This window comes from Camelus bactrianus, chromosome 15, assembly GCF_048773025.1.
Source record: "Camelus bactrianus isolate YW-2024 breed Bactrian camel chromosome 15, ASM4877302v1, whole genome shotgun sequence".
NCBI classification, from domain to species: domain Eukaryota; kingdom Metazoa; phylum Chordata; class Mammalia; order Artiodactyla; family Camelidae; genus Camelus; species Camelus bactrianus.
This window is the reverse complement of record NC_133553.1, coordinates 57,532,166-57,553,563: the sequence shown is the minus strand read 5'-3', so window position 1 is coordinate 57,553,563 and position 21,398 is coordinate 57,532,166. Positions and strand designations below refer to the sequence as shown.

General features: G+C 36.0%; 1 protein-coding gene across 4 annotated transcripts in view; it reads left to right on the top strand.

The window, feature by feature from the left end:
• Positions 1-21,398, top strand: part of USP34 (ubiquitin specific peptidase 34) — a 202,374-nt gene that overhangs the window by 179,642 nt on the left and 1,334 nt on the right. For 3 of the 4 annotated variants that reach the window (XM_074341183.1, XM_074341182.1, XM_074341185.1), the window contains 11 exons: positions 792-949; positions 4,124-4,202; positions 5,762-5,888; positions 6,512-6,619; positions 7,809-7,913; positions 8,028-8,152; positions 9,162-9,285; positions 17,585-17,664; positions 19,847-19,987; positions 20,099-20,242; positions 21,136-21,295. In XM_074341183.1, the coding sequence (XP_074197284.1) occupies positions 792-949; positions 4,124-4,202; positions 5,762-5,888; positions 6,512-6,619; positions 7,809-7,913; positions 8,028-8,152; positions 9,162-9,285; positions 17,585-17,664; positions 19,847-19,987; positions 20,099-20,242; positions 21,136-21,295 (1,351 nt within the window). The remainder of the gene's footprint in view (positions 1-791; positions 950-4,123; positions 4,203-5,761; positions 5,889-6,511; positions 6,620-7,808; positions 7,914-8,027; positions 8,153-9,161; positions 9,286-17,584; positions 17,665-19,846; positions 19,988-20,098; positions 20,243-21,135; positions 21,296-21,398) is intronic. The other variant, XM_074341184.1, reaches the window with a different exon arrangement.

Sequence of the window (21,398 nt, the reverse complement as noted above, 5' to 3'; positions counted from 1 at the left end):
TGAACATGATATCCATAGTTAAATACACCTTCAGTGAGTTCTGGGTATGTTAGAATATCCCCGAATGTTGTTTCTTGACATCAATGAAATGTTCCAACATCTTTATTTTAGAGCTTATCTATTAGAGATTTTCATGAAAATGGTGCTTAAATTAATTTTTGCCATGATAATGGTAGAACTGGGAGTATCTATTCATGGATAAGTATTAGGACAACCCTTTCCTAACATGTCCATGAGTAAATGAGTTTATAAAACCACATTCCGTTTCCACATTTCATCCATCAGGTAACTTGACCTGGACCATCCATCAGTCTAGAAAGATCATTCCAAATGTTGGCACAAAGGATTTTCTCAGAAACAGTATTAATGCAAGTATAATTGAGGGGTGTAAAATCTTTGTGACAAAATAGTAATTACTCATTTATTATAGAAAAGAGAACAAAGGACTGACACAGCATCTCAGGACACATTTGAAGTTACAAAACCGGTACTTTAAACAGTTTTAAGACTAAAAATGAACTGTATTGTAGTTTTTATTCTTCCCTGAAATTCTATTTTAAAATTACTTTCTTGTAGTGAGTAATTTATTAAAATTTTTTAACAGAATCCATTGGTAATTTTATAACTATTCTTGGATGGTACTGCAGTAACTATTTTTGGATAGTAGTACAATCTATCATTTGTGTAATTTGTAGAGCTGGCTAATGAGCATAACATTCAGATATGAGCAGATGACATTGTAAGATGTTGTAGGATTAAAAGGTCATCATAATGCTTATTTGCCCTTTCAGGCAGTGGAAGAACTGTTTAACCTGATGCAGCTGTTCATAGCTCAGAGGCCAGACATGCGAGAAGAAGAATTAGAAGATATTAAACAGTTTAAGAAGACAACCATAAGTTGTTACTTACGTTGCTTAGATGGCCGCTCCTGCTGGACGACTTTAATAAGGTAAAAGGATACTTTCTGAAGTTTTTGTGTTTTGTGTTTCCATATGAGGGGATGGGAACCATCATTTTGACACTTAAAAGGGAATAATTTAACTTGTTTGTAACTGAAAGTTTACCAGATCTTTAAGGTTATTGGGGAAGCATTTAAACCATTAGTCACCTTGGATAAATGTGTATTTTGAGAGTTAATTAGCTACTTTTTAAAAAATTATAGTTGATTTATAATGTATCAGTTTCTGGTGTATAGCATAGTGATTCAGTTATACATACATGTATTCTTCATACTCTTTTTCATTATAGATTATTACAAGATACTTTCCTATGCTAACAGTAGGACCTTGTTTATCTATTTTATATGTAATAGTATCTGCAAATCCCAAACTCCCAATTTATCCCTTTCCCCTTTGGTAACCATAAGTTTGTTTTCTGTGTCTGTGAGTCTGTTTCTGTTTTGTAAGTAAGTTCATTTGTCTCATCTTTTAAGATTCCACATATAAGTGGTGTCATAGAATATTTGTCTTTTCTCTGATTTACTTCACTTAGTATAGTAATCTCTAGGTCCATCCACGTTGCTGCAGATGGCATTATTTTATTCTCTTTTATGGCTGAGTAGTAGTCTAGTGTGTGTGTGTGTGTGTGTGTGTGTGTGTGTGTGTGTGTACACCACACTTTCTTTATCCAGTCATTCGGACATTTAGGTTATTTCCTCTTCTTGGCTATTGTAAATAGTACTGCTATGAACATTGGGGTGCATGTATCTTTTTGAATTAGAGTTCTCTCTGGATATATGTCCAGAGGTGAGATTGCTGTATCATACAGTAACTCTGATTTTAGTTTTTTAAGGAATCTCCATACTGTTTTCCATAGTGGCTGCACCAAATTACATTCCCACCAACAGTGTAGGAGGGTTCCCTTTTCTCCACACTTTATCGTTTGTGGACTTTTTGATGATGGCCATTATGACCAGTATGAGGTAACACCTCATTGTAGTTTTGATTCGCATTTCTCTGACAATTAGCGATATTGAGCATCTTTTCATATGCCTGTTGGCCACCTGTACATTGTCTTTGGAGAAATGTCAGTTTAGATCTTCTGCCCATTTTTTGCTTGGGTTGTTTGTTTTTTTGTTGTTGTTGTTATTGAGTTGTGTGAGCTGTTTGTATATTCTGGAAATTAACCCTTGTTAGTTGCATCGTTTGCAGATATTTTCTCCCAGTCCATGGGTTGTCTTTTTGTTTGTGGTTTCCTTTGCTGTGCAAAAGCTTATAAGTTTAATTAGGTCCCATTTGTTTATTTTTGCTTTTATTTCTGTTTCCTTGTGAGACAGACCTAAGAAAACATTGCTACAATTTATGTCAGAATATTTTGCTTTTGTTCTCTTCTAGGAGATTTATGATGTCTTGACTTATGTTTAAGTCTTTAAGGCATTTTGAGTTTATTTTTGTGTACGGTGTCAGGAAGAGTTCTAACTTCATTGATTTACATGTGACTGTCTTGCTTTTTCCCAGCACCACTTGAAGAGACTGTCTTTTCTCCATTGTATATTCTTGCCTCTTTTGTTGAAGATTAATTGACTATAGGTGTATAGGTTTATTTCTGGGTTTATAGGTTATTCTGTTTCATTGATCCATATGTCTGTTTTTTTGCCAGTATCATGCTGTTTTGATTACTGTAGCTTTGTAGTGTTGTCTGAAGTCTGGGAGGGTTATGCCTCCAGCTTTGTTCTTTTTCTTCAGTATTGCTTTGGCAATTTGGGGTCTTTTGTGATTCCATTTAAATTTTAGAATTATTAGTTCTAATCTGTGAAAAATGTCCTGGGTAATTTGATAGGGATCACATTAAATCTGTTGACTGCTTTGGATAGTATGGCCATTTTAACAGTATTAGCCACTTTTGAATAGCTTTTATTTGGGTTTGGTTTTGGATTATTTGGGTTTATGTTTTAATAGAATCATGGAATTTTTAGTGTTGGAAGGAACCTTAATGTAGAGTCTTCCACTATATCTTGAATCCTCCTCTCTGTGGCAATTCATCCTATCTTAAGCTTAGACAGTCCAGTTCTAGAGGCCTCCAGAAACAGCTTCCTCCATCTTTGGATGAGTTTCACTGTTAATAGTTTTTTCATTTTACTTAGCCCAGATCTGCTTATCTTTTTTAACTGGAGGAATTGGCCGTAATAACAAAACATGATCTTTACAATTAATTGCTCAGAGCTACGAAAGTTATTGAATGGCTATAAAGGAACTGCTGTAAGTTACACTTAATTCCCTTTAACTATAGAAATAAAGTCCAGGTTAATTTCTTTTCTGTATATTGTATCTAAGACTTGGGACTGATGTCCTTTGTTCGGCACACATTTTTTGGCAATACTTTTTGAACACTGTAGTTAGTTTCTTAAGCTAATCAGCCTAAAATAAGGTTATTTCAGATAATCTTCAGAAGAGTTTTAAATTTGAATCTTTATTAGTACACAGAATGAAATTAACTGTGCTTTAGCCAGGCCTCTTTAAAGGAACTCTTTTAAGTTTTGGCATTAATTTTAAGGCTTATCTTCAAAAGAAGATTTAGAGCTTTCCTAGTTACTTTTTTTTTTTTTAAAAGAAAACATCTCATTAAAGTAGAAGGACTTCCAGTTGTACTATGTAAGAGCACCTAATGTATTTTTCCAGTACGAATAATGAAATAAAGTCTCTTAGGAAGAGTAATGCAACTACTTTCGGGTGACTATGTAAATTATTTTTAAGGCCAACATATATTCCCCCCCCCTCATGTTTCTCTTCCCAATAACCAGCTGATGAGTGCTTTGATAATACCAAGTGTATTTTATTATTATCTGGAACATAGCATAATGTAGACAGTAAACCCATTATAAAAAGAAACATTGTTTCTACTAAGACTTTAAGGATATTCTCATGACACCTCTCCTTCACCATTGTGAATAATTAAGAGTTGACTAGTATGATACCAGTAGATGTAACTTTTCTCTACATTGCATTGAGGGTTTCTTATTAAATATTGTCTTTTATTATCTTACCAAGAAATAGATGTAGCTGTCTCTTTTCTGTAGGTAGGAAAGTAGAGAGCCTAAATAACAATTTACTTTTTTTTTTTTTAACCATCTATGTGTTGTATTCTGATTCAGAGTTCTCAAACTGAATTCTATGTATTTTTCTAGTGCCTTCAGAATACTATTAGAATCTGATGAAGACAGACTTCTTGTTGTATTTAATCGAGGGTTGATCCTGATGACTGAGGTAAATATTTTATTGCATTTAACTATAGATTTATTTCAATTCAGTGTTCTCAGCAAAACTTCTTATATTGTGAATATTTAGAGTTTATGGTAGACTGTTTTACAGGTATCTGGATTTTAAATATGTAGATTAGTAAATGCTAATTTATACTCCAAGAATAATTAGGTCAGTTTTTAGAGTGCTGTTTTCTTTTTCCATAGTAATACATACTTTCCCCCTTATTTTGTATTTAGAACAACCACTTGAAATAGACTAGCTTTATTCATTTTATTTGTAAGAATAGAAACAGACAAAATACATATGATTTAACTGCGGACATACATAATTTCTCAAGAGCTGGCTTATTTGACGGAGTTCCATCATCAGAGGAAGCAAGTTGAGACTGAGGTGGTTAAAATCAGCTGTTCATTCTTCCTGTAATTATCTATGAGATGATTTTAAGTCCACAGAGGTGCGACATAACCTTTAAATAGGATGAAACAAGATGAAAGAATACATGTCAAGGGCACGATGAGAATTAAGAGGTAGGATAGTTTTTTTCAGTTAGCGGTATTAATAGGATAGGAGTACAACATGTATAAAACTGTACTTTGAAGAATTTGGACTTGCAAAGATTAAGTGGGAAAGCATTTAGATAAATGACTTAATCAGCACAAAGGCGAGAAAGTACTAGTTGTATTCAACAAATGCCAAGTATTTCTGTTTGGCTAAAACATAGATATGTGAAGAGGAGTAGTGAGAATTTCATTCCTTCATTCAAATGTTTGAATGTCTACTCTGTACTAGGCGTTGTGCTAGGCACTGAGGATACAGCAGTGGGCAAAACAGACATGGTTCCTGTCCTCACAGCTTACAAGTTAAATGCCACACAAGTACATTGTTTAGATTATGTGCTGCCACAGATTGTAGGCCACAGATTTTGAGCTGTGAATTGTGACTAGTATATAGGCTATGGGGAACTGATTTGAAGGATTAGAAAGAAGATGCAGTGGTGTAAAATAAAATAGGAAAAAAAGCTAAAGGGTTTAGTTAAGCTAATACAATTAAAGGAATCAAAAGATTGAACAAGCCAGTATGGTTAAATGAATTCCTACCTTTAGGAGCTCTTTTACCTCTTCCAGACCTACTGTCTTGAGTGTCGCTGACCGCTGTTTTCCCCACTGACTTTCTTCAGAAGCCCTGAAAAGTTAGTTAAAGCAGTCACCTATTCTGTCCAGTCTTTCTGTTGTTGCTTGCTGCTTTGTAACCTCTAAGGCTTGCAATCTTAGAGCAGATAGTAACCAAAAAAAAAAAAAAAAAAAACCTGACTAAACAAATTATTCCTTCAAACTAAAATGCATACACAAAATATCAGAGCTCTGAAAATGAGGACTGTTATATTTTAAAAGAGCTGAATAGGGGGATTTGACTTGTAGGTAGAAAGCAAATACATTTGCTTTGTGCACATGTGCACACATATAGTCTGAGTCTGAAAACATCTGTCAGAGGATGAGCAATACCACTGTGTGGCTCAAAGTAAAAGTGAAATGAAGTTTTCCATTTTTTTAAATCACCTGTAGTCTTTCAACACACTGCACATGATGTATCATGAAGCCACAGCTTGCCACGTGACTGGAGACTTAGTAGAACTTCTGTCAATATTCCTTTCAGTTTTGAAGTCTACACGCCCATATCTTCAGAGAAAAGGTTTGGTTAATCCTACTTCTTATTTTTGTTAGTTTAACAGTTAGAGAGTGAAATAAGGCTTTTTAGTCAAATGCTTCAAAGAATTTGTTTTTTATAGTTTATGTACAGAAAATGGGGCTGATGTTAGCTAACCATCTGAAAAACGTTTATCATGACCTCCTGATATAAAGCTGGAATGTTCTTGTTTATTTTCTTTATGCCTGCCTGAAAAATAGGAACTCATGCTTTGAGTGTCAAGATTTAGGAGATTGAAAAATACTTCCAAGCATAGGGATAACATGAGTATTTGAGTATTTGTGAAGCTTTTCTGGCTGGAAACTTCATGGCTTAAGTTAGATCATTTATTTTTTGAGAGAAATAACTATTATAAAACATAACTTTCTGTGTCCTGTAAGATAGTGTGAACTCTGAAGTGCATATAAATTCCTAGAAAATGGAACATACTCATCTTTAAGAAATCTAGCAGATTTAACATCTGTAGTCATTTCATGAAAATAACCACTTAGCTTTTATCAAAGTGTTTATGTAATTAATTTGATTTTCTTAGTGTTAGCATTCTGTAGCTTATAATAGAGGAAGTTTGACTTCAAGTGGCATGTTTATGTATGCTTTTGTATTTGCAGATGTGAAACAAGCGTTAATCCAGTGGCAGGAGCGAATTGAATTTGCCCATAAACTGTTAACTCTTCTTAATTCGTATAGCCCTCCAGAACTTAGAAATGCCTGTATAGGTAAGTTACTTGGAAAATAAACCTGGGTAAAAACCTAGTGGAAGAACATTTTTGTGGGATTGTGTGTGTGTTGAGATGTGATGTTAATTCTGTAGGGTTTGGAACATGTTTGTACTTTTTAATGTGTGACTCAAACACTGGCCAGCAGATCCTAAGAAAATCGAGTTCTGTTTCTTAACATACCAATAATTAACTATGTGATCATAGGCAGGTCACTTATGTATTTGGGCTCGTTGACCTTAGGTTATCTCTCGATCTCTTGCACTTCTGATATCTTCTGATCCTACATAAATGAGGTAGCATCATGCAGATGTTTACAAAGTAGAATTGATACTATAAAAGGTTGGAGTGCTTATTTCACTGAGTTCTTTTGATTAAAAATACTTCTTAGTAGCTGTTCTTAGACTCCTGAGTATTTCACCTTTATATTGATTGTATAAATATATTGTAAAATCATTTACAATAAAATGATAATTTATGTCTGTTAAAGGAACCCCTCATTTTAAATTCATATTGAATTTTTTACTCCCTTGGAATCCATTTAAATGATCACTAGAGACAATAACTATTTACAGTTTCTTAAAATGACATAACTGGCTGTTATGTATAAGCAGTCATTCTTGGCATATGTTGGTCTGATGTTCTGTGGAATTCCTAGTCTGTACTTCTCCATCAAAAAGGGAAGGGCACAAAGCAGTAACCTCTAATTGCCAGAAACTCTGCCAATATCCTGTCATCGTGAACTTTCCTCCTGTGTGGTGAGAGGATGAGAATCAGTCCAGCCAGCATTTGAAACATTGAAAGTAGATTAAGGATTCTCTCTCAGATCCAAAGAATTTTGAACCTTAGATTTCTAAGCTGCTTTGGTTGACTTTGTGAAGATATATAACAGTGTGCATTAAATACTTCCTTTAGTGCACTTCTCCATGATGCTTCTCTTAATAAATAGTTTTAAACTTTGGTTTCTAAATGATGCCCTGTTGTCATTAGTAATTCTGCTGATCCAGATTTGGTTGTGTATCAGGCAGAATTTCTCCCAGTGTTAAGACCTTACTAAAACAGTTTTATACTCTATATAACTTTTTAGCTGCCACACTGCAGCCAGTCACCCGAACAGGATTTGTGAGTTTGAAAGTAGCAGGTAACATGCTCCAATTTTTTAATACCCAAATTGTGTTTGTATTTTCAGATGTCCTCAAGGAACTTGTGCTCTTGAGTCCCCATGACTTTCTTCATACTCTGGTTCCATTTCTACAACACAACCATTGTACTTACCATCACAGTAATATACCAAGTATGTATTCATCTAGCACAGTACTTGAACATGGTTGGCATTTAATCTTTCTGCGCACTGAGATAGAGATTTATTTTTTCCATTTATTCTTATTGTACACTTTTAATGTCTTAGTGTCTCTTGGACCTTATTTCCCTTGTCGAGAAAATATCAAGCTAATAGGAGGGAAAAGCAATATTCGGCCTCCGCGCCCTGAACTCAATATGTGCCTCTTGCCCACAATGGTGGAAACCAGTAAGGTATGTTGGGATGCCAGGAAAACCATCTTTCTCTAGTACACAGTAATTTGAAATTTCCCCTCTGGCAGTTATGAGTATATTAGACTTAAATGATCATTTTGTGGATCCTAAGATTAGACTCATTTGGACTTTTTAGTGCTCTAAAATGTTGGTTGAATATTTGCAAAATCAACAATAAGCACAAGTAGTAAGTTTTTTCCCCCCTCAAAAAATACCCTAACAGAAAGTCTCATTAGTATTTGTCACTAGGCTAGATTATAACTGGGTCATATATCTAAACCTGAAAAGTCAAATTAGGTCTTACTGTTGTTTATATTTTGCCATATAATCAATGACTTCTTTTACTGCCCTTTAACTATTTTACTTTGACCTAAGCCTAACTTTATCACTGATTGATAGATTTCTTCATCATTTGTAGCCTAATTCTTGTCCTCCAATACTTCCTCTAAAATAATGCTAATTCTAAATTATAGAGAGGGTACATTGACACAGGATAATTTATCTTAGTTCCAATGCCTCTCTAAAAAATGTTTCCACTTTATATGTCTTCACCCCATTTTATTCACATTCTCTCTTGCCCACTATCTTTGGATCTTAAATATATTTAAGAAGTTCTTATAAGATAAATATTAAAAATAATTAGCAGTGTAGTAACCATTACAGAAATAATTTGGAATCTATTTCAAAAATCAAATTTAATTCACTCTTCTTGATGATATGTCTGTAGAGCTAAAGTGTCACATTTTAAAATCCTACAGTAAATTTACTTTATTAAAGTATATAGAAATCAGGGGTAATTTTAATTGATAGCCTTTGCACACTGAAAATAAACTTGTGACAATTAAGATCTTGATTAACATTACTAGAAACTTGGAATTTAAAACTAGATTCTTATAGAATTTAAATACTTAATCAACTTTTTAGTTAAACTTATTACATTTGCACAAAATATGCTCTTTAATTTATTATACAATTTAAGTGCAACCATTTTATCATCTTTAACCTTCAGGGCAAAGATGACGTTTATGATCGTATGCTGCTAGACTACTTCTTTTCTTATCATCAATTCATCCATCTATTATGCCGAGTTGCAATCAACTGTGAAAAATTTACTGAAACATTAGTTAAGCTGAGTAAGTATAAAAGATGAGCAGTAAATTCCACTGAATTATTTTAAGCCCCTAGCCATTCAGGAAGGGGAGAGAAAAATGAGACAATCCTTTTTTTCTTTTTTAAAGTGAATGTTTAAAAATACTACTCATTCTTGGGAACATTTTAATTTTTATTAAGAAAACACCAACTTACTGGTTTCCATTGAATAGTTCTGCCTAGAGTTTCAGCTGGCTTCTAAAGGAGGGTGGAGTAGGGCTGATGACTTTTGCACATAGAAGCCCAAGTCCTCCTCCATCTGCCCAGCAGAATTTAAAACAAAAAACAAAAACTGCTCTGCTTAGGGAGGCAGGCTTAGAGATGGACTTCTCTAGCTCTGATGTGGAGGGTAAGATGAGATCAGTCGTGCCAGCCATGCTTTGAAGCTGGCAGCACCCAAGAGCAAGCTGAGTGAACTTGCCAGGGTGAAGCAGAGGTGCATATATGAGTAAATTAGGAGGTAAGTCTCATAAAATAGAGAGGTGAGTGAGAAGAAGGGAAGTTTGAAAAGAAAGACATAAGAAATAGAAAAAAAACCATCAGTGAATTATGACGTTGGGGGAAGCCTTGATTTATTTATTTATTTTTGTGTAATATTGTCTGTCTAAGGATGTGCCTGAAAGCCGTTAGAGGACTGCTCCCTTTGGGTGACTTTTTCCAGCTGATTAGTCTTTGGAAGATACATAGCCCTCTGGATGTCCCCTATCTCAGGACCTCTAAAGTTCTCAGGCTCTCTGGAGCCCGTGAGTCTTTCATCTTTAGGGATGACCCAGGATCCTTGCCAGTGTTCCGTAGTTTTGTTTCAGAGCATGGAAAGTGAAGTACTCGTGGAACCTCTACCCAGGTCAAAAAATAGAGTATTATTGTACCCTGGAAGTCCCCTTGTGCTCCTTCTCAATCACAGTCTCTTCCTTCCCATGAAAAGAGTTTTGATCCATTATAGGTAGGGCAAAAGATGTGAACATACCTTAGGTTTCATTATCCAAGATGAAGGAAGTGGTAAGAGCTGTCAGGGATAATTCTTCTTCAGAAAAACCATCTTATTGGTAAGTGATTAGAACATCTTCAGATTTGAAAGGTTGTTCCTTCCACCTGTTATCATTAGCTGGTTTAAATATATGTGGCTGAGGATTGGGGAGGGAGTGGGTGAGGATATGTTTAGATCGACTATTTCATGATTATGTAACTGAGTTGTGGCACTTGATAAAAAGCTAAAACCTAGTGGCAATGATCAAGTGTGGGGAAATATCCAAGAGTTCTAGTAACACAGCCTTGCTCCCAGATAAGGAGGAAGACGTAAAGATGCTGATCTTAAGAAAAGTTCTTAGTAATTGTGTCCTATGATTTATAGTAAAAATTATGTGAGGAGCTATTTTATCTACTTGAACAGCTCTGACCAAATAGTGAATGTTCTAGTCTGTGTGGAATAGCCTTCCTCATCAACACAAAGACACAGTTCCAGGGAAATTCAGCAGGAGGGAGGGTGGAGGGAAAGGACACACACTTAGCCATCCACATTAGCTGAATCAACTTTCATAATATTTTGTACTCTTATCACTCTTATACCCATGATGTGGATGCTATGTTTAGTTCTCTACGTAAGCACTATTCTGTAGAACTACCTACGAGGATGGACATATTCTCCAACTGCATCACCATCCACAGTATGATAGACACTAGCCATGTGTGAGTGTTAAGAACTTGAACTGTGATTAAGAACTGAATTTTTATTTTAACCAAATTAATTTTAAAGAGCCAGAAGTGGCTGGTGGCTACTGTATTGCGTAGGACCGCTCTAAACATAAACCAAAACCTTAAAAATTGAGCAGGAAAAGAAAATTTTCATGGTTATATCTTAGTTAATGCAGAAAATTGGACGTTATTTTGACTGTGAAGTAAAACAAAGACCTAAAAATAATGCCTTCCTTATGCCTCTTACAAATGGAGAGATTTTGTCCCAGTGTTAGAAGTTAACTCCCTCTTCTAGCTGAAATGACTATATCCAGGGAGAGGCCACTAGGAAAGTCCCTGAGAAAGCAAAGCCCACATTATCAACTATAATGGGAAGTAGAGAGTTGATAGGGAGTTTTAATTTGTATGATTTCTTCAAGAAATTTTATTTGGCAACAAGGAGGGGAAAGGGTAAGTTTAAATTGGTTATATCCTTAATCATTTTAGTCTTAAAGCTATAGGTGATCCAAGGGCCAGAATATTGTGATGATAGGTGGGATTATCTTAAGACCTACACTGGATTTTAAGTCATTTCCAGATTTGAGGAAAAGTCTTTGTGCTGATTCTTTATATGGGTAACTGAGCAGATTTTAAGATTTGTTAGGGGCATAAAAAGATACTATATAATAATTATAGATTAGAATTATAGGGGATAGAGTTGGAGGTCCTAAAGTTAAAGGGAAGGTTGGAATATTTTTGAAGTGAGGACAGTCAGGCATAGACTTAGAGGAGACAGAAAAAGTGAGGAGAGAATTCAGGGAGGGTGAACAGAGCTGCTGACTGCCATGTAAAATAAGAGTGTGATCTCTCAGATACACTGTTAGAAAAGAGTTTAGCCAGAAAACTTCTGAAAAAGAATAATAGGGTATTGGCACTATTGATTTCTAAAATAATAAAGATACAGTAATTAAAAAAAATTTTTTTGGTATGTAATAAATAGTTCACAGTTCAGAACAGTATCAAAAAGATATACATCACCATATTGCTCACAAACCTGTCCCCCACCAATTTTATTCATTTTTGAACACTTACTTATTTGCATAAAAATAGCAAATATGGGTTTATTTTCTCCCCTTTCTTATGTAAAAGTCCTTCAAATCCTCAGAGGACTAACTGTGAATTGAACCTTCCACTGTATTCATTATATATTATTCATTCATTTTATATAAATCTTGAACATCCTCTGGGGCTCCTGGAACCAATCCACCTGGATACCTAGGGAGTGGCTGTAAACTCTAAACGATTAATTCAATTATACGATGCAGATATGAAAACACATAGGCAGAACAGTGGAAAAAGAGCCCCAAAACAAACATAAGGATACATGAAGATTAAGTAGATAATAAAGATGACATATCAGATTAGTAAAGAATGGGTAGTATTGCAATCATTGGTTAGCTGTCTGGGAGAGGAGGGGCAAGACTTTAATATCTTTGCACCTTAGACCAAAATATATCCCAGGAGGAATAATTGTGAAAAATAAAATCCTAGAAATAATAAAGAAAAAACAGATCATATGGATACCACCTTGAGGATTTGAAGGACCATGTTAATTAAGCAGGACACAAAACCCAGAAACAACATAAGAAATTGAATATTTTGACTATGTAAAAACTGAAAATACTGTATGTTGAAAATGCCATAATTGAATTATAATAAATACAGCTAATGGTGAAAATAATTGGATTCTTAACAGGTAAATGGCTAGTACAGAAAGTTTTTAGGATTCAGTAAGATGGTCAAGAACAGCAAAGGACATGAACAAGGCAGTTCGCAAACACACATGCATGCACAGAGTAAATGTTTGGTAACCATATGGGAAGTTGCCTGTCCTTAACTAATAAAGCAAACAACAATAATTTCTCCTTTTTCTCAACTATGAGATAAAATGTAGGTGATTATGCATACTTAAACAGTTTTGAGGAAAGAGGAGATCTTAATGATGGAGTCAGTTTGGAGAGACAATTTGGCATTGTCACTTTAAATTGTCTGTGCCCTTTGACCCAGCAATACCAGATCTAGGAATTGACCCTAAATCTATACTCATAAAAGTGTACAATAACATACATAAGATTTTAATTTTCACTTAGTTTCTGTTTGGTAAAACTGGAAACAACCCAAATGTCCATCAGTAGAAGCTTAGTTATATAAAACATAAATGATTTGTATTATATAGTCTTTAAAATAAAAAAGGTAGGAATTGACTTGGATCACATGAAAAAAGCAAATTGGAAAATATACAGGATATGACCAGGGGAAAGAAAAACAACGATTTTTGTTTTTGTTTTTCAACAATTTTTGTTTTTCAACAATTCTTTTTGTTTATTTGTTTGGGGGATAGAGGGGATTAGGTTTACTTACCTATTTTAAAGGAAATACTGGGGATTGAACCCAGGACCTCATGCATGCTAAGCATGCACTTTACCCTCTCCCCCCAACCCCCAGGATTATTCTCTTAACTGTATAAGGATAAAATTATGAGATGCTTTTATTTTCTAGTTTAAATACCTGTAAGATTCAAATTATTTGTAATGATCATGCATTGGTTTTATATTGGGAGAAAAATCAATTTTTCAAACTATTAGAAAACTGGCACTGCAAACTCTTAATCATACGAATTTTTTTAGGTACCATAGTGCACATGGAAAGTTAACAAGATGTTCAAGTAAAATTAACAAATCCCTGGATTTCACGTTTAAATAATTTTAATTTTTAGAAACAAAACAATCACCGCTATTATTTGACATTATTATATCAAAAACATTTTTTGAAAGTTATACTACTGCCTTAATAAGTGAAAGTTTTTTTAAAAGATTTTTTTGCAAGTAGCATGATGATGTACCTAGAAGATCCAAAGTCTCTAGAACTAAAAAATTAGTATAGTTGATAGAAGTAAACACATTAAAAATTCAAATTATAAAAAGCACAGCTCTGGTTCATGCTTCACCTTTTTGTGGTATCAAGGTGGTATTGATTGGAGAAAAAACTGGTTAGCTGTTTCCCAGAAAGCTTCTTAGGATGAATGTACTTCAGACAAGTGCCAACCATCCAGTGCGGATCAGAAGCCAGCTTTTACCCATCCACCAAGGGCAAATCCATTTATCCTAGGCTGATACATAGTAATTATATTTAGTAGACATAATTCAGAGGTTGGTTACCAGTTTGTTAATTTATAAAGAACTGGCACAGGGATCTAAATATTACATGGTAGGGCCAGCAGATTTTTTCCAGTAACCTAGACGGAAAGCCAAATAAACAGCAGTAGGTTGCTTAGTGGGCTTGAAGTCAGAAATAGGGGAATTAGAAGAGTCAAATGTGATATTCTTAGGCTACGATATCTTGATTCAGTCTTGAAGTGGAGCATTAGCCAAGGGCTTTCATACGGTAGATGAAGCTCCCACTTCCCATGGGTAGTGCTTGGATGGGATAAATATTCCTGTAGAAAGCTTGACAGAGAATCATAACACAATTCAGATAGGAGAAACCCTAACTAGTAAATATACGTATGAAATATTTCATCCTCACAGCAATCATCTGAATTACCATTTTATCTCCAAATGCAGTTTTTTAAAAGTTTTTCTCTTAATAACACACCCAGCAGCTTCTGTAGAGTAAGGTGCTATTAATGAGCAAAGATATGTTTGGGGCAGCTTTTCATCATTGTATATTAGTTCCTTCATGGGTGGGAATGAGGTGGGGTTAAGGACCCTATTAAGGGTGCCTGAAGTCACAGGATGAAGAAAGATAAGTGATAACAGGAGCCAGTATGCTTGAGGCCTGCCCATCCTGTTTACTGAGACAAGGCTTGGAAGTGTGCCTGAGAACACTCATGACTGCATCTCCCTGTACCTTGCATGCAGTAAGTGAGACATCCCAGAAAGTGTTGGAGGAGGAGTGTATGGAACAGGACTGGCCTCTACCTTAAGTCACAGAGCCAAGATGCGCTGTAGCCTCAGTGCTTTGTGGACATGCTGGAAAGAAACTGGTAACTCTTGCTCTTAAGGAATGGCCTGCCTTCCAGAGGACATGCAGCTCAGATAGGAAATAGGACTGTGAAAGAGATGTCTTTATCTCACCATGGGTGGCACAGTGTTGTCCAGAGTCTAGTGTACAAGATGGTCCAGGGAAAATAATTTTTATATTAATAAATATGTATGGATCTGTATTATAAAAATATGTAACTCGCACAGCAATGATTTTCCTGGATGTTAAATTGCTGAAGATAAGGCTAATGGCAGTATTAGACTTTCTGAGTGAATCTAAAGAACAGTACCAAGTAGACAGTGTACAAGTGACGGACAGGTAGGAAAGCAGTCATGAAAAGATACAGGGATGCCTGAAGTTCGGGGAAACACTGATTATTTAATAGATTATGGGCTTTGGCATCAGATAAATCTGGGGTAGGCACAACTGTGTCACTCACTGTCTTTTGGCATGAAGGTGGTCAGATTATGTGATCTCTCTGAACCTGACTTCCTCATCCAAAAGGGGGCGGGGTGGTGAATGAGGATAAAATACTGCCTCCCAAAGTTGATGAGAAAATTAAATGTGATTATCTGGCATACCTAGCACAATTGATGTCAGTATATGTTTATTTCCTTCTTCACTTGTAAAATAAAGATATTTGAATTGTATCACTTAGAAACAATCTTAGATTGTAGAAGGCCTCCTTGTGTTTTTGTTGTGATAGTGCTAGCTTTTCAGTAGTTGTGGAGAGTAGGAATAAGGATTGTTCTACTTTGAGGAATAATTGGGAGAAAAAGACTAAAGACTAGAAAAACTTAAATTGTAGTATAAAGCCTGCTCTCACGTGAGAGGGTTTATGCCAGGGCAGCCTCTAGTTTAGGGTTGGCAGACTCATGGGCTATGGGCCGAAATGCCACCTCCTGCTCTACTTTATGGTAATTATGATGCAGAGACATGGAAGCATAGAAACTCTCTTCCTTGTAGCCAACAGTGTTGGTGACATACTCTTGTTTGCTTATGTGTATGGAGATGTTACAATGGGTAAATGACTCCAACCCCAACCACATTAGGTTAGGATCAAGGGGAAAGATGATAGTTTCCTTGGTTCTTTACAAAGGGCTTAATCTTGACAAGAAAATAAAGCAGTAGGCTTTCCCACAAAAGGGAGTCTGGGCATCCTTGGATGACTAAATTGAGTGACTGATGTCATTTCCCTTCCTGAGGTTTCCTAAGTCCGTGGTCTGACACAGGGCCTGGAAAACAATGGCCTGCATGCTGCCTGGTTTTGTATAACCAGTGAGCTACCTGCAAGCTAAGAAGGGTTTTATATTTTTAATGGTTTTTTTTTTTAAGATTATTCTAAAGATTTTATGATACATGAAAATTGCAAGAGTTTCTAATTTCAGTTTTCTTAAAGTTTTATTGAAAGACAGCCACACCCATTCATTTAGTGTTGTCTGTGGCTGCTTTCATACTACTTCTGCAGAGCTGAGCACCTGCAGTAGACTGAACAGGCTGCGAAGACTAAAATACAGGTATCTCCTGATTTTTGAAAGTTCACTTTATGCCACTTCACTCTTATGAAAGACCTACATTAGTACCTGTTTTTGCTAACCAAAAGAAATGCAAAGAGGATTTTTGCTTTTACAGAAAATGGTTATTGCTTTTTTGCTTTATGTTGTTTTGGTTTATGAAAGGTTTCTTAAGCCAGGGAAGCGTGTATTTACTATTTGGCCTTTTACAGAAAAGGTTCGCCAACTTCAGGTGTTACTGATAATTTTTTTTCTTAACTGGAGGAGGATAACTTGTATTATATTTTTCTTCTCCATGGTTATACTTTCCCGGAGGTGGGAGTGCTGGAGGATGGGAAACTTAACTTTACTGACTGTGGCATTACAGCTTCTGTGCTTTGGGAGACGTAGGAGTGCAGAGGGTAGGGGAACAAATTTCTTAAAAGATATGCTTGACATCTGGATTAATGAAGAAGAGGAAAAATTAAAACCCTAGATATTCCAAATAGGATACTGACATACAGCTAAGAATGGTCCATCCAGAAGATCCTGGGGACAAGGCTAGAAGCTGTTAGACCCAGAGCAGAGTTTACATAAATCTACTGTAAAGGTAATTCTCCCTGTTTTTGGAGAAACAAGATAAAAAAGGAAATAATGCTATCTGTTCTAATTCTTCACATCCTGTTTGACCTTGCTCCCCACCTCCCACTGCAGTCTAGCTATTCCATGTAAATTATCTAATACGCAGAGTGGTACCTTAATCCAAGTAACCTTTATTAAATTGTCCCAGGTGAAGTTCTAATACTCAAAAAGCAGGATCAGTTTAAGTTGCCTCAGGTCCTTCTGGGAATGAGGTATGGGATATGAATAAAATCAAAGTATGCTACACTCTAAATTATTTCACTGGTTAAAACATCATAATGAATTCTTCCCCTTAAAGTACTTTATATATTTCTAAAACAGAAGATACAGTTATGATTGGAAATAGCTCTATAATGTTGTACCTGCAGAGTTTAACATACCTTAGTAGTATATTTATAATTATAACCTATTCTGATTTCTTTTCAAATATTAGGTGTCCTAGTTGCCTACGAAGGTTTGCCACTTCATCTTGCACTGTTCCCCAAACTTTGGACTGAGCTATGCCAGACTCAGGTAAAGAGAATGAGTTTTAGATGCCTTGGTCTTTCATCTCATCCGACCACGTAGTCAGTAGTTCTAGGAACAATGGGTTAAAGACTTGCTGGAAATTGGGGATGTTACAGACTCTTGATAGGTTAAATATTATTAATGGAAGTAACAGCTATTAAGCAAAGGGCATCTAGTTGGCCTTTGAGGGTTTTTTTTCACTTCTGTAGATTTGTTTGACAAAGGATATTTCACATAAGCTGTTTATAATTAAATCCCTCACATATAGGTCAATGTAAACAGTTGTGGTAAAAGTCTAAAACAGGGAGCTATTAGGGCAAGAAGGCATATGCCACTTCTGGCTCTCCCTCACCTCCCCCATCTGTTCTCCCCTCCACTGTTCCAGAAGCTCCAGCAGAAACCATTTCAGTAGTCTGTCCTTTACCTTTTGCTGATCTGTTACCTCAGGGAAGTTTTTCAAGAGTCTGATACACTTAATTTTTTATTGACAGTCTCATTGAGAACAGGAAACACAGTACACACTACCTTAGAATCTTAAGAGCCAGCCCCTTAAAGTGATAGGCACCTAAGTAATGCTTGTTAAATTGTGGAGAGAGAATGGTGGAGAGAGGGGAGGAATCATACTGGTCCTAAGGTTTAGCCCATTCCTTACATCAGGTATCCCCCTGTCCTTAGACCCTAAAAAAACTGTTTTTATTGCCTGATTGCATCTGCCCATTCCCAGAGGATGAGATGAGTTTATTAATTCCTTTGACATAAATCTTTACCCACATTTAGTATCTGGAATACTTTGAGTCTGGCCCAGCCTCCTGCCCATGAGGTAGTGCTCTGTATATTCTCATAATGGATGTGTCACATGGTACTGTAATAGTTGTTTATCTCCTTGCCCCAAACCATGAACTCAAGTGTAGAGACTTACGAGTCATCTCTATTCCCTGAAGTGTCATTCTGTTTCCTATAGTAGGAATCTTTGATAGGCTAGTATGCTTTAATCACACGGCTTAGTACATGGTAGACATTCAGAAAATGACTGACTTTTGAGCTGAGAGTTCTGTTCAGTAAATTGGAGATATCTGCTTTTTCCCCCCTCTGCCACTATTGCTTTTTTCATTCTTCCTGGTTTGAGTCGTTGCTTCTTTTGGTTTCTGTACTCTGCCACCGCCTATTGCTTCCCTGTTGCTTTATCTGCTTCTGCACTGTACTACTTCCTTTACTTGGCTTTTTTCCCGCAGAATTCATCAGCCCCCAGTGCTAACAGCTAAACCATCTAAGGCTTCCAGGGCTCCTGCCAGTCCTATAGGAGCAGCTGTGCTGTGCAAGAAACACAGGCAGCAGGCAAAGACTGACCAGTAGAATAAGACAGATTTTCCTGATACCAGGGATCTGAAGACCTGGGTGCTAGTCCCTCTTGACTCCTAATTTCTTGGGTGACCTTGAGCAGTTTACTTACCACGGTGCTTAGTCTACTAAAACATATAAGTATATACATATGCATGTACATGTTATCTAAATTTTATCCTTTTGTCTTCCATAATGATCTTATTAAAACACACATGTAAATAATCTAGGGGCTGTACCTACTTAAAGACATACTACTTGTGTTTAAGAGCCATGACCATTTGAAAACAGGAAAGCCAAATTTTAGTAAAATTTCCATATATGGGGACCCACTAATTCTGTGAGGTAACGAGGAGAAGAGGTTTGCTGTTTACTTTTGCAGGTATTTATGGGGGGAAGGATATTTAACAGACAGTTACCATTGTTAGTGAGATTATACAGTGAAAGTTTTAATGCACTTTAGAGAATAAATTTAATTCTTAAAATGTGTCTTTTTTCTACCTGTGATTTAGCATTGTTCCCCTGAAAACATCCTATTTGTCATTCTGACTTGGCCAGTCCTTATTCACTTCCATAATGCTAGATAATAAAGCTGCATTTCTATTGAAACACAGTTGTTCAATTTTGCCATTCAAACTTTTTACAAGTCTCTTCTTCTAACACTCAGCCATTTAGTCCAATTTAGAAATACTTCAGTTTATTGGAAGGACAGTTGCTAACTGAAAGCTTAGTAGACAAAAGTGACTTTTCCAGTAGGATTTAAAATGACTTTGGATGTACATCATAGACAGTGTACTGAGGATTTGCAGTTGTTTCAGTGCTCAACCAGTGCGTCTTCTCCCCACTTTAGTCTGCCATGTCAAAAAACTGCATCAAGCTTTTGTGTGAAGATCCTGTTTTTGCAGAATATATAAAATGCATTCTAATGGATGAAAGAACTTTCCTAAACAACAACATTGTCTACACATTCATGACACATTTTCTTCTAAAGGTATGTCATAAGTTGGAAACTCAGTCTGTTACTTACAATTAATTAATGGTTTTGTTTTCAGAGTATTAGTCTTTTGGAGTTTTTGTTTTTTTAATCAATCATCTTTTTCAGGTTCAAGGTCAGGTGTTTTCTGAAGCAAACTGTGCCAATCTGATCAGCACCCTTATTACAAACTTGATAAATCAGTATCAGAACCTGCAGTCTGATTTCACCAACCGAGTCGAAATTTCCAAAGCCAGTGCTTCTTTAAATGGGGTAAGGACTACGGAAGGGGGAATAGTTACGTACTTCAGAACTTTCCTTATATCAGCTCTAAATTTGGCCTTAGCATGATTTTACTTTATACATATAGTTTTATCATTTGAACTTTAGAAGCCGCATATGGTGGAAAAAACTAACCAAATAAAAATGTGTTCACTCTGCTTTTTATGTATGTCGCACACACTTTGTTACCTTAGAAGACATGAGCCAATGTCATTAAATGCTAAGACCACTAAGAGGAAACATTCCCTTTATCTACTTTCTCACATTTTTTGAAACATTACTTGTGATGTTTATTAGTGCCTGTGACTCATAAGCAACTGAAAATCAATTAGTAATCCGAATATAAAGCCCGTTAAAACTAGGGAACTAGTTGCTTTGTCTAGTCTCTGTGACAGCCATGTCAAACAATAAGGAAGCACGCTGGAAACACGGGCTAGCACGCATCCAACAGCAGCCTCCTGAGGAAGAATGAATGCTTAGACGTCAGAACGGATTCCAGAGCTGAGTGAGGAAGACCCTTATTACCACTTGTGACAGCCACCAGAAGTCAGCATATCTGAAAACTCTGATTCCTAGATTAGTAAGGCCTAAATTTCTCATGGATCATTCATGGTTTGTTTTTTAAATTTCTGTATAAGTTCTATTACTGATTTTTTTCCTTTCTTTCCCATTTTTGGAAAGCATTGAGTCTTCAGTATGACTTAATACTGCTATACTTATACCACTACTTATCACACTGGCTTTCTAGTTTTAGCATTCTTCCAAAAATATCAGAGCAACCAGGATGGATTCTTGGAAAAGTAAACATGTACGTTAAACTGTTAATAGCTGTGTCAAAATGTTGGTTTTGGCATTTGAAATGTTCCCTGTCTGGATTTTTGTAGGACTTGCGGGCACTTGCTTTGCTCCTGTCGGTACACACTCCCAAACAATTAAACCCAGCTCTAATTCCAACCCTGCAAGAGCTTTTAAGCAAATGCAGGACTTGTCTGCAGCAGAGAAACTCACTCCAAGAGCAAGAAGCCAAAGAAAGAAAAACTAAAGGTTAGCTTTATGGACTAATACTGACAGTAGGGTGGGAGAAGGGAAGAATATATACTCTGTGCAACTGACTTTACAGTAGCTGTGTGTTTAGTTGAGCCTATAT